The sequence below is a fragment of the Trachinotus anak genome, unplaced genomic scaffold, assembly GCF_046630095.1.
Source record: "Trachinotus anak isolate AG129_WGS33_773 ecotype Australia unplaced genomic scaffold, CSIRO_AGI_Tana_v1 ptg000009l, whole genome shotgun sequence".
Taxonomy (NCBI): Eukaryota; Metazoa; Chordata; class Actinopteri; order Carangiformes; family Carangidae; genus Trachinotus; species Trachinotus anak.
In genome coordinates, this window is record NW_027273860.1 from 23,230,514 (window position 1) to 23,242,572 (window position 12,059).

At 41.3% G+C, this 12,059-nt stretch overlaps 1 protein-coding gene and 2 long non-coding RNA genes across 14 annotated transcripts in view; 1 reads left to right on the plus strand and 2 right to left on the minus strand.

Annotated features, from left to right (window-relative positions):
• Positions 1–4,149, minus strand: part of LOC139625690 (uncharacterized) — a 24,026-nt gene extending 19,877 nt beyond the window's left edge. The window contains exons 1-3 of one of the 4 annotated variants that reach the window (XR_011691977.1): positions 3,611–4,149; positions 2,047–2,157; positions 1,034–1,153 (exon numbers count right to left, since the gene is read on the minus strand). This is a non-coding gene — a long non-coding RNA (uncharacterized lncRNA). Of the gene's footprint in view, positions 1–1,033; positions 1,154–2,046; positions 2,158–3,610 lie in introns of those variants that run through there. The other 3 variants (XR_011691974.1, XR_011691975.1, XR_011691976.1) reach the window with 3 other exon arrangements.
• LOC139625688 (uncharacterized) overlaps positions 1–11,735 on the plus strand; it is a 13,527-nt gene extending 1,792 nt beyond the window's left edge. The window contains exons 1-19 of one of the 9 annotated variants that reach the window (XM_071485883.1): positions 3,813–3,952; positions 5,016–5,051; positions 5,141–5,188; positions 5,310–5,351; positions 5,470–5,589; positions 7,254–7,289; positions 7,380–7,463; positions 7,575–7,619; positions 7,841–7,867; positions 7,956–8,060; positions 8,207–8,224; positions 8,447–8,494; positions 9,956–9,982; positions 10,071–10,175; positions 10,639–10,674; positions 10,764–10,835; positions 10,962–11,009; positions 11,087–11,212; positions 11,313–11,735. In XM_071485883.1, the coding sequence (XP_071341984.1) occupies positions 3,914–3,952; positions 5,016–5,051; positions 5,141–5,188; positions 5,310–5,351; positions 5,470–5,589; positions 7,254–7,289; positions 7,380–7,463; positions 7,575–7,619; positions 7,841–7,867; positions 7,956–8,060; positions 8,207–8,224; positions 8,447–8,494; positions 9,956–9,982; positions 10,071–10,175; positions 10,639–10,674; positions 10,764–10,835; positions 10,962–11,009; positions 11,087–11,170 (1,020 nt within the window). In that variant the 5' untranslated portion in view covers positions 3,813–3,913 and the 3' untranslated portion in view covers positions 11,171–11,212; positions 11,313–11,735. Of the gene's footprint in view, positions 1–3,812; positions 3,953–4,115; positions 4,176–4,442; positions 4,479–4,568; positions 4,632–4,752; positions 4,789–5,015; positions 5,052–5,140; positions 5,189–5,259; positions 5,352–5,469; positions 5,590–7,253; positions 7,290–7,379; positions 7,464–7,574; positions 7,620–7,840; positions 7,868–7,955; positions 8,061–8,206; positions 8,225–8,446; positions 8,495–9,955; positions 9,983–10,070; positions 10,176–10,638; positions 10,675–10,763; positions 10,836–10,961; positions 11,010–11,086; positions 11,213–11,312 lie in introns of those variants that run through there. The other 8 variants (XM_071485882.1, XM_071485886.1, XM_071485887.1 and 5 more) reach the window with 8 other exon arrangements.
• Positions 6,300–7,193, minus strand: LOC139625692 (uncharacterized). Its single transcript, XR_011691979.1, has 2 exons — positions 7,086–7,193; positions 6,300–6,898 (listed from the first exon to the last, which is right to left on the minus strand). It is a non-coding gene; the product is annotated as an uncharacterized lncRNA (long non-coding RNA).
• Positions 11,736–12,059: the final 324 nt, after the last annotated feature.

Consider the following 12,059-nt stretch of genomic DNA (forward strand, 5'->3'; position numbering starts at 1 on the left):
TCAACCTGCCAAGGACTATGATGATGAACTTTTACACCTCCATCATCGAGTCCATCCTCACCTCCTCCATCACCATCTGGTACGCTGCTGCCACTGAGAAGGACAAAAGCAGACTGCAGCATATCATCCACTCTGCTGAGAAGGTGATTGGCTGCAATCTACCATCCCTCCAGGACCTGTACGCCTCAAGGACCCTGAGGCGTGCAGGGAAGATTGTAGCTGACTCCTCCCACCCTGGACACAAACTCTTTGAGACACTCCCCTCTGGTAGGAGGCTGCGGTCCTTCAGGACCAAAACCTCTCGCCACAAAAACAGCTTCTTCTTGCTGCTATCAGCCTTATCAACAAGGCTAGAGAGCCCCACTGTCACTGATCCCCCTGTCCCCCTATAGAACTACTGCTCATTCCCGTTACATGCACAGTGTAAATATCTATACAGATTATATTTATATATTATTTACATTGTCTATTTTTTTTTGCACTACATTCCCCATGTCTTTATCATTATTGCAAATATCCCACATCTTTGTTGTATATTTTTTATCTTAATTTTATTTTAATCTTATTTTAATTTTGAACTTGTAAATTCTACCTCTTATTTTAAATAATATTTTAAATTCCTTGTATGTGGAAACATACTTGGTAATAAAACTGATTCTGATTCTGATTCTAAGCATTATTCCAAGCTCTGTCGGGGTAACCTAGACAAAAAAGAAGAGGAAGGTGTTCTTCGAAAGATGGTTTGGCCCCCTCAGTCTCCAGACCTCTCTCCAATTGAGCTTGTGTGGGACAAATTGGATCAATCAGTCAGAAAAGTGCGTCCCACGAATCAGCAGTCTCTCATTGATGAACTTAAGAAAGTTTGGAAAGCAATTCCTGTCACATACCTTAAAAAACTTGTGGAACGAATGCAGTAGGCAAGAAGGTTCATTTCACAATGTTTTAAGGCCTTATCTTTTCTGAAGTTTAAAGCCAATTGGTACCAAGAGGAACCCCATCTATTCCAACTTTGATCATCCCCTTAGTGAAGGTAGGTAGGTAGATACGGTAAATTAACATACCAAGTATTCCCTCACCAGCTTCTCTGGATCTTCGTTCACGTAGACACAAGTCCTGTGAGGATGCATTCTCGTCTCACATCAATGCTGTCAGTCTGCAAACCAGAGAATATGTAAAACAACAAAAGAGCTTTCAGAAACACTATCTCAACCAAACAGCAGAGTGGATGAGGAGGTCACAACATTAAAAGCCATTTGTTTTCAATATACACGTTTGCAACTTAATGTTTATTGTTCGAGTTTAAGCACTTTAAAGTTATCATTTGAATATTGTTCGAATCTGGATAGTTGCCTAGTTGGATGTAATCTGTTTGATTTGATTATTCAATAAAAAAAATACAAGTTCAATACTACATTACCCACAATGCTGTGTGGTTTTCTACCCAGAATGCTTTTCGCTACCATGATATAAGATGTTGTTCATGAGTGATTCCTGCAGTAAACCTTTCTCGTGTTCTAACACAGTCCAGTTGCCCATTTTTTGCTGGCTAGGTTGATAGAACATGCATTTTTAAGCAATCCTAACTGTTGACTGCACAATGGAAACTTTTTTTATTTTGTGCTTAAAAGTGCATTGTTGCACTACAGATAGTGTTAGATGCACAGAGAGCTGTGGCTACTTCTGTTATCACAGACTTATCAGTTGTGGGACTAGGTTTCTGAAAAACACCTTCAAGAATGTTCATGGAGAGGGGCGAGTAGTGCAGTTCTTCTAAGAACTCATTCATCTTTGTGCCTGACATGGTGTGGGCATGGGTAACGCTGCCTCTGGCGGTGCTGTAGTCTAAAATGTTTCAGCAGCTCATATCTACCAGACAGAGATACACTACACTCCTTACAGCTCCACATCTCTCCACCGAACAAAATCAAGAGAAATATTTAGCAGACATTCAGCGTTTTAGGCTGGCCACCTACAGGTCAAGCAGAAAATAAAATACAAAGAAACATTCAAATCATGAACCTAATAGAGGCTGATGAGCCCTCTTACTTGCAGTGGCTGATGTGGTTTGAGAGCAGACTCAGGTGCAGTTGGTGAAGTTTGACAGGACACTCTTGTGGTCAGAAGGCAGACAGAGGGCACTTGTGCAGCCACAAATTCCTGTGATGAATTGAGAGAGATCGGTTCATTCATGTCCGATTTAATAAATTGCATTTCTACAGACAGCACCTTTATGCACACAATAAACTATCATTTATAAATAAACAACCTTTTTTTGAAAAATGACAAGAAATAAAAAGAACTGTGGACAACATGGTGTGTGCAACAAATACTATTCAGTCACATAAATGAAACAGCCTGACATTTCTTATAGAATTAGCAGCAAACACACACATGAATCAGAATCAGAATCAGAATCAGAATCAGTTTTATTGCCAAGTATGTTTCCACATACAAGGAATTTGTTCTGGTGATTGATGCAGTTGGAGGTTCTTGGAGGTTCTTGTAAACAACAGGTTTACACAGTTTTAGTTTCAGTCTGTATGTGGGAATCAGGTGGACCATCACATGGTCAGAGTGGCCCAGTGCAGCCCGGGGGACGGCGTGATAAGCACCACTGATTGTGGGGTAACAGTGGTCCAGAGTGTTCCCCTCTCTGGTCGGGCAATTAACAAACTGTCTGTATTTGGGCAGTTCGTGGCTGAGGTTCCCTTTGTTAAAGTCACCAAGGACAATAACTACGGAGTCCGGGTTGGTCCGCTCCACACACAGTATCTGCTGTGGCCTGTGGTGGGATGTAAACACCGACCAGGATGAATGAGGTGAACTCACGGGGGGAGTAGAAGGGCCTGCAGTTTATGATGAAAGTCTCCAGGTCAGGAGAACAGTGCTGCAGGATCACTGTCACGTCTCTGCACCAGCCACTGTTTGCATAAAAGCAGATTCCTCCACCTTTGGTTTTGCCGGACAGCTCTGTGTCGCGATCCGCTCTGAAGAGCTGGAAGCCGGCCAGCTCCAGCGCAGAGTCCGGAATCGATCCACACAGCCACGTCTCCGTGAAGCACAGGACGGAAGATGAAGAAAAGTCTCTGTTCTTCTGCACCAGTAGCTGAAGTTCATCCAGCTTGTTGGGCAGTGAACGCACCTTGGAGAGAAAGATACCTGGGAGCGGTGTGCGGAGTCCGCGCCGGCGGAGACGCGCAAGCGCACCGGCACGTCAGCAACGGTCAGTGACCTCTGACCAAAATGTCCAATAATCCCACAGGTGAGTCGAGAAAGGTGGAAATCCTCTGGAGCTGTTTCTCTGATGTTAATGAGCTCTTCTCTGGTGAAAGAGCTCCGGAAACCAAAGCAGAAAACTGAATTTATAAAGAAAATAAGGCAAAAAAGTGCGCACCAACACACCGAGGCAGCCATCCGCGGCGCCATGGCAACAGGAACCACCAAGAAAGCAAGAGAGGCAGCATTTGTTACACTCCTGCTATAACCACTGACATAACAAAACCTAGAAGGACTTGGTTATGGCACATGCGCACAAATCAACGTGTTACTAGGCAACGCAGTGATTGTTGACGTCCCTCGGGAGGGAGAGTAACAGTTTTATTGTTCTCACCTGTCTGGACGTCATTTTGTGCCTCATGCACTGCAAAGTCCTCCACAGTGTGCTCCAGGTTAGAGTTAGAGTCATGTTGATGTCAGCGTCCACTCAGCCTCTGTCCTGCTGCGCTCCTCAACATGTTGAACATTAGAGCTGAATGAGACTGTCCACTCACACCCTCACTGACGGTGAAACACTCCTCAATAAACTCCCAAGTCACCGCTGGAGGATCCACGCAGGACATTTCACCATCTACCGTATTGGCCGGACCCAGCATGCACCTGCAATACTAAAGATGTTTGATTTTCGTCACTTGGTATGCCCGCCGGGCGGTGCACAAACCAGCGATTAAAAACAGTAGGTACGACCCGTTTTTACAGTCTATGTCCGAGACACAATAATGCTTACTTTAGACCATACTGGCATCGTCTTTAGTTTTATTGCATTGTTGTGCATTGTTTTACTGTTCGCTACTGCTAGCACCGCCCGGGCGCGACTGCCATTTGATTAGTAAACACACACACACACAACTTGTGATAAACAGAGCTACTGTAAGCGACACACTAAGCGACTTATTTCGGTAAGAACTTAGGAAGTACAAATGCAGAAAAAAAACCGACTTTTTTATAGTAAGGACAGTAAATGTAATGTTCTTTTTGTTTTCACCCCTGACAATTAGCTATGCACATACAGCAAACTAACCCCCACATTTTGTACTTTCCAACAAGCACAAACCTTCTAAGCTAAAACAACCTGTAAAATGTGGAACTAAATCAGACAAAGTCAAAGGAAACACCCAAGAACAAAAGCTAAATAAGATGTCATCTCTTTTTCTTCTCATTCACAGCTAATGATGTCTCACAGCAGTGGACAACCGTGGACTGTAATTATACTTTCAAGTAGTTCAATTTACTTTAAAAAACTACCAGGTACACAGGTTTTACACACTGACTTTTTCACTCTTTTAATGCAGCCGTGTCCTCCACCAACCTCACCACCTCCACCTCCTCCACCTCCACCTCCTCCACCAAGTCTGGTAAGAATTATGCAGGAGACATTTTTACACTATATGAAATATGTTGACACTTTTATTCATTTCATTTACAGCTGATGATAAAGATAATCAATAAAGGTAAAAATACGTTTTCAGTCCCTAGGGTGATTGGATGACGCTCCTCTGTGGAGAACTAGTTGTGTGGACTAGTTGAGTGACATATCAAAATAAACCTTAGATCCAACCTTCTATGAATTATTGACATCATACATCAAATTAACCCTCACATTTTGTACTTTCCAACAAGCACAAACCTTCTAAGCTAAAACAACCTGTAAAATGTGGAACTAAATCAGACAAAGTCAAAGGAAACACCCAAGAACAAAAGCTAAATAAGATGACATCTCTTTTTCTTCTCATTCACAGCTGATGATGTCTCACAGCAGTGGACAACCGTGGACTGTAATTATACTTTCAAGTAGTTCAGTTTACTTTGAAAACTACCAGGTACACAGGTTTTACACACTGACTTTTTCACTCTTTTAATGCAGTCGTTTCCTCCACCAACCTCACCACCTCCACCTCCTCCACCAAGTCTGGTAAGAATTATGCAGGAGACATTTTTACACTATATGAAATATGTTGACACTTTTATTCATTTCATTTACAGCTGATGATAAAGATAATCAATAAAGGTAAAAATACGTTTTCAATCCCTAGGGTGATTGGATGACGCTCCTCTGTGGAGAACTGGAAAGGACAGTAAGTTTAATTTAAATGAATTCAATCGACTTTTAAAAACCATTTGGCCTCATTCACAAACTGTGTGCTAAAGGTTGTAAACGAACTGACTTTTTGTCTTTTTGTCTTGTTTTATTAGTTTATTTTGGAGGCTGTGGCCCTGAAACTGGAGGCCTATGCACAAGGGCCCTGCCACTCACGCCCTCCACCACCGCCACCTCCACCCCCACTTCATCCTCCTCCACCTGCACCAAGCTTGGTAAGAATTATGCAGAAGACATTTGTACTTTATATGAAGCATGCTGTAAAATAATTGAAATGCAGTCTTTGAAAGTCAGTCTTGAATATTTGTTTGATTATAGATGAAGAGGAGAAGCAGGCACTGGAAGAAGTGGGAGAAATTTAGCCCCACAGTGTCTGACATTGAGGAGGAGGAAGAGGATGACGATTAAAAAAAAGAACAAACAAATTAATTGTTATTGAATAAAAGCTATAAAACAAAATATAATTTAAAAGAGGCACATTTGTCCTGTTTCATTTCATACATCCTGGCTGTCAGAAAGAATCCAAGTTAAACCTGTTGCCAGTAACGCCACCTACTGTCACACTCTGATGTACACAGCAGAGCAGCAGCCATTAACCCAGAAGAACACATGGAAGGATAAATAAATGATTTCTAACAAAAAGTACTTACCCAGGAACTGTGGATTAGGACCTCTCTGTTCTGCTGCCCTCTGACCTTTGCATTCTTTGCAGTTTCCAACATGTCTTCCTGATTTACCTTTACCCTGATTTACTTCTGAAGTGGGGCCATGACTTATTTTAATGCTGATCCTCACCATGATCAAGAACAAAAATCAGAATTTCAAAGAACAACATAAACCTGTCAATCAAACATCAACTTAACATGTGTGAGCAAACAGGTGCCAGACAACAACTACATCAACAAGGCTGTTTTTTTTTAAAAAAAAAGAAATAAATAGATAGAAGCATTTGGTTTAATATCAAAGGAAACTGAACTATATACAAGAAATATTAAAGAACATTTAATTTAAAAAAAAACAACAAGAATAAACAAATGAATCAGTCAAGGAATAAGGAATATATTACAATATAGTTTTTGCCATGTCAGATTATGTGGGAAATGGCAGGTTGCTCTCAGTGTTGCACTTACCATAACATAAAATCTGTCAAATCAGATCAAATAAATACAGGTGTGCCGTCCACTGATTCAGAATAAAAAAAACTATTTACAAAGTAAAATAAAAATAAACAGAAACTTACCACAATTTAATAAAGGGTGGAGGTAGGGGGGAGGTGACAGTCCCCAGTGAGGGAGTCCTGACTAAGAGGTAGGTTCTGACTCAGCTCAGACAAATTCATCTTTGGCTGTTTGGTGCTCTGACAGAAAAAAGGGCCAGGGTTGTGGCAGGCAGCAGGGTTCCAGTATGGACCTGAAACACAAGGAAAACAGGGCCTGGGTCAGAGGTCAAATCATGCCTTTAAATATAGCCACTTCTTTCAGTCCAGCATTGTCTGATTTAGTTGAGTGACATATCAAAATAAACCTTAGATCCAACCTTCTATGAATGTAAGGAAAACAACATCTAACACTTTTATTCATTTCATTTACAGCTGATGATAAAGATAATCAATAAAGGTAAAAATACGTTTTCAGTCCCTAGGGTGATTGGATGACGCTCCTCTGTGGAGAACTAGTTGTGTGGACTAGTTGAGTGACATATCAAAATAAACCTTAGATCCAACCTTCTATGAATTATTGACATCATACATCAAATTAACCCTCACATTTTGTACTTTCCAACAAGCACAAACCTTCTAAGCTAAAACAACCTGTAAAATCTGGAACACCCAAGAACAAAAGCTAAATAAGATGACATCTCTTTTTCTTCTCATTCACAGCTGATGATGTCTCACAGCAGCGGACAACCGTGGACTGTAGTTATACTTTCAAGTAGTTCAATTTACTTTGAAAAACTACCAGGTACACAGGTTTTACACACTGACTTTTTCACTCTTTTAATGCAGCCGTTTCCTCCACCAACCTCACTACCTCCACCTCCTCCACCTCCACCTCCACCAAGCTTGGTAAGAATTATGCAGGAGACATTTGTATTTTATATGAAACATGTCGAAACTTGTTTTTTCATTTACCACTGATGATAAAGATAATAGATAAAGGTAAAAATAAAATACTTTATCACTCTATGTTCTCACTGACAGGTCACAATGTCAGATGAGAGCAGGGGCAGTGGGGACCACAGTCCTGTAAGTCCACCTTAAATTAATTCCCTCATCTATATTGTCTCACCTGAATTGGTTTGTATTCTGTGAAACACATGTAAGCACACACCTTTTGCTTTGTGCACTTGTTTTCTGCACAGACTGACACCTTCATATATGTTAGTGAAGTGATTTTACACCATGTATAAAGAACTCAGACATACAGGATGTATTTCAGTGAGTTTTTGATGCTGCTTCCCTTACAGGCCTCCACCATGTGGTTCAGCTGTACTGTAAGTTGAGAACACCTGTCTATAAGCTGTGCCTGTGTTTCTACACTGTGGTTTTCCCCTGTCAGCTTTCTACTGTACCATTTTACAGGACAGTGATTACAGTGAGGACTTCCCCCGATCCTCTGCACCTCCTTTACCACATCCACCTCCTTCACCTCCCTCACCACCTCATGGGGACACAGAGGACGAGAATGTAATGATGCATAATAAAATCACATGTTTCATTCACTAATCTATTTAATTCAGAAAAATACTGAGTAACACATGTTCCAATCAATAATATTGTTCTGGCAATAAAATGTTGAACCTTGAATAATCAATGGTTATGTTTTATTTCAGGAAGGAGACCTTGTGTGGGTAAGTGATCAAAAACAGTCTTGTATTTCTTGTTGAAAAATCTGCCACCTCCTTCTCTTCCTTCACCATTTCCACCTCCGTATCAACCTCCTTCTCCACCACCAGACGTAGAGTGAAGGTGACATATATTAGATGTTAAATTGTTGAAATGACTACATAAAAGACAAAAAGCATCTCATTTATTTATCAGCTGTTGTCTTTACTTCTTGTTCTCACTGACAGGTCACAATGTCAGATGAGAGCGGGGTAGGCAGTGGGGACCACAGTCCTGTAAGTCCACCTTAAATGAATTCCCTCATCTGTGTTGTCTCACCTGAGTTTGTTTGTATTCTGTGAAACACATGTAAGTTCAATTCAATTCAATTCAATTTTATTTGTATAGCGCCAAATCATAATATACATTATCTCAAGGCACTTTACAGGGGCAGGTCAAGACCTTACTTTGTTACAGAGAAAAACCCAACAGTTCCCACAAAGAGCAAGCGCTTGGCGACAGGGGGGAGGAAAAACTCCCTTTTAACAGGAAGAAACCTCCAACAGAACCGGGCTCAGGGTGGGCGGCCGTCTGCCTCGACCGGTTGGGTTTAGGAGAAGATAGAAAGAGGGGGAGGGGGAGGAGAGGGGAGAGAAGAGAGAGAGAGAGAGACCAGGAACAGCTGTGTAGGTAATGGTGTTATCAATAATAATGACAGATAACAGTGGTTAATAGTAATGATGAGTAGTGGTGGATCTGGATCCTGCTGCTCCCGAGGCAGAGATACCTGCAGAATGAGGACAGAGAGAGGGAGAGAGAGGAGAAGCACAAACTACTGAGGAGAGAAAAGGAAACAAAGTTAATGGCATGAAGTCATCAAGAGAGAGAGAGGGAGAGAGAAAGAAATAGAGAGAGAGCGCCCAGTGAATCATGGGAATCCCCCAGCAGTCTAGCTCTATAGCAGCATAACTAAGGGATGGGTCAGGACATACCCGAGCCAGCCCTAACTATAAGCTTTACTAAACAGGACAGTTTTAAGCCTGATCTTAAAGGTAGAGAGGGTGTCTGCCTCCCGAACCCACACTGGGAGCTGGTTCCACAGGAGAGGAGCCTGATAGCTGAAGGCTCTGCCCCCCATTCTGCTCTTACAAACTCTGGGAACCACAAGTTGACCTGCATTTAGAGAGCGAAGTGTCCTATTGGGAAAATAGGGAACTATAAGCTCTCCAAGGTACGATGGTGCCTGACCATTAATGGCTTTGTAGGTGAGGAGGAGGATTTTAAATTCGATTCTGGATTTTACAGGGAGCCAATGCAGAGAGGCTAACACAGGAGAGATGTGATCTCGTTTCCTAGTTCCTGTCAGTACTCGTGCTGCCGCATTCTGGATCAATTGGAGGCTTTTTACTGATTTTTTGGGACATCCTGACAATAAAGAGTTACAGTAGTCTAGTCTTGAGGTAACAAATGCATGAACTAGTTTTTCAGCATCCTTTAGACATAGAATGGGTCTGATTTTAGCAATATTGCGCAGGTGGAAGAAGGCTGTCCTAGAGACTTGCTTTATATGTGAAGTAAAGGACAAGTCCTGGTCAAAAATGACACCCATGTAAGCACACACCTTTTGCTTTGTGCACTTGTTTTCTGCACAGACTGACACCTTCATATATGTTAGTGAAGTGATTTTACACCATGTATAAAGAACTCAGACATACAGGATGTATTTCAGTGAGTTTTTGATGCTGCTTCCCTTACAGGCCTCCACCATGTGGTTCAGCTGTACTGTAAGTTGAGAACACCTGTCTATAAGCTGTGCCTGTGTTTCTACACTGTGGTTTTCCCCTGTCAGCTTTCTACTGTACCATTTTACAGGACAGTGATTACAGTGAGGACTTCCCCCGATCCTCTGCACCTCCTTTACCACATCCACCTCCTTCACCTCCCTCACCACCTCATGGGGACACAGAGGACGAGAATGTAATGATGCATAATAAAATCATTAAAATCATCATCATTCACTAATCTATTTAATTCAGAAAAATACTGATCCAATCAATAATATTGTTTTGGCAATATAATGTTGAACCTTGAAAAATCAATAATTGTGTTTTATCTCAGGAAAGGGACCTTGTGTGATCAAAAATAGTCTTGTATTTCTTGCTGGAAACATCTGAATGATTTCAATAATACATCAAATTTAACCTCACATTTTGTACTTTCCAACAAACACAAACCTTCAAAGCTACAACCTGTGAGGTATAAAGAAGCTGAATCAGACATAGTTGAGACTGGGAAAAAGTCCTCCTCCATTCAGCCCATGTGCTGCATTTATGTCACTATCAACATGTTGGTGTCTATTTACAAAATCAGACAAAGTCAAAGGAAACACCCAAGAACAAAAGCTAAATAAGATGACATCTCTTTTTCTTCTCATTCACAGCTGATGATGTCTCACAGCAGTGGACAACCGTGGACTGTAGTTATACTTTCAAGTAGTTCAATTTACTTTGAAAACTACCAGGTACACAGGTTTTACACACTGACTTTTTCACTCTTTTAATGCAGCCGTGTCCTCCACCATCCCCACCAACCCTACCACCTAGACCACCTTCACCACCTCCATCTTCACCAAGCATGGTGAGAACTTAACAGGACCCATTTTTACTTTACATGAAACATGCTGAAACTTGTATTTGTTTCATTTACAGCTGATAATAAAGATGATAACAAAAAGGTAAAAAAAGATACTTTATCACTCTCTAGGGATGTTCAAAATGGATGATTCTCCTCTCAGGAGGACTGGACAGGACTGTAAGTTTAACTTCATAGAATTCAATTGACTTTTAAAAACCACTTGTCCTCATTCACAAACAGTGTGGTTATATCAGTTTTTCTTGAAGGCCGTGGCCCTGGAGCTGGAGGCCTATGCAGGAGGGCCCTGCTACTCACACCGAGGCCGTCCACCACCTTGACCACTTCATCCGCCACCACCACCTGCACCTGCACCAAGCCTGGTAAGAATTATGCAGAAGACATTTTTACTTTGTATGAAGCATATAGTGTTTTTGAAATTCAGTCTTTGAAAGTCAATCTTAAATATTTCTTTGATTGTAGGAGAGGACAGTTTTGGTGGGTGTGGGAGAAGTTCAGCCCAACAGTCACTGACGTTGAAGAGGACGAACAGGAGGAAAATGAATAAATGAATATGTTTAACTATTTAAAAAGTCATATTTGTCCTGTTTCATTTCTTTCAAACCTCGCCTTTTTCAGTCTAGTATTGTCTGATTTTGTTGAGTGACATATCTAAATAAACGTTAGGAGGAGACCTTTTAAATGAGCACAACAGTATCTATTGTGAATGTTCTGGTGGCTAACAAAACCCTGGAGAGTTTAGGTGACTTTCAACAGGCTACCCAGGCCTCCAGCCAGCCTTTAGATATGCTCCAATATAACCCATTTTATTTCATCCTTACCTGCTTCAATTCAAACATATTACACATCAGATGAAAGCTCAGAGTCTCCTCTTTCCATCAGGTAGTGTCTTTCACAACATTTAGAAGAATACATTTAATATGGTCAATATCAAGGGTCAACTCCAGGTTTATTTGAGCCTGTCTAATACACTCTCCCACAGCTGTTGAAAGGAGTCCTGGCTCAGCGGTGTGAGGGACCCGTTTTCGTTTTTTATCAAAACAAAAATGATTTGATTCATTTTTTTTTTAATTTGTTTTCAATTGTTTTGTGTGTGTGTGTGTCTGTGTGTGTGTGTGTGAGAGAGAAAGACACAGAGAGTGAGTGAGTGAGTGTTTGTGTGTGTGTGTGTGTGTGTGTCTGTGACCTGTCAGTGAGAACAAGAAGTAA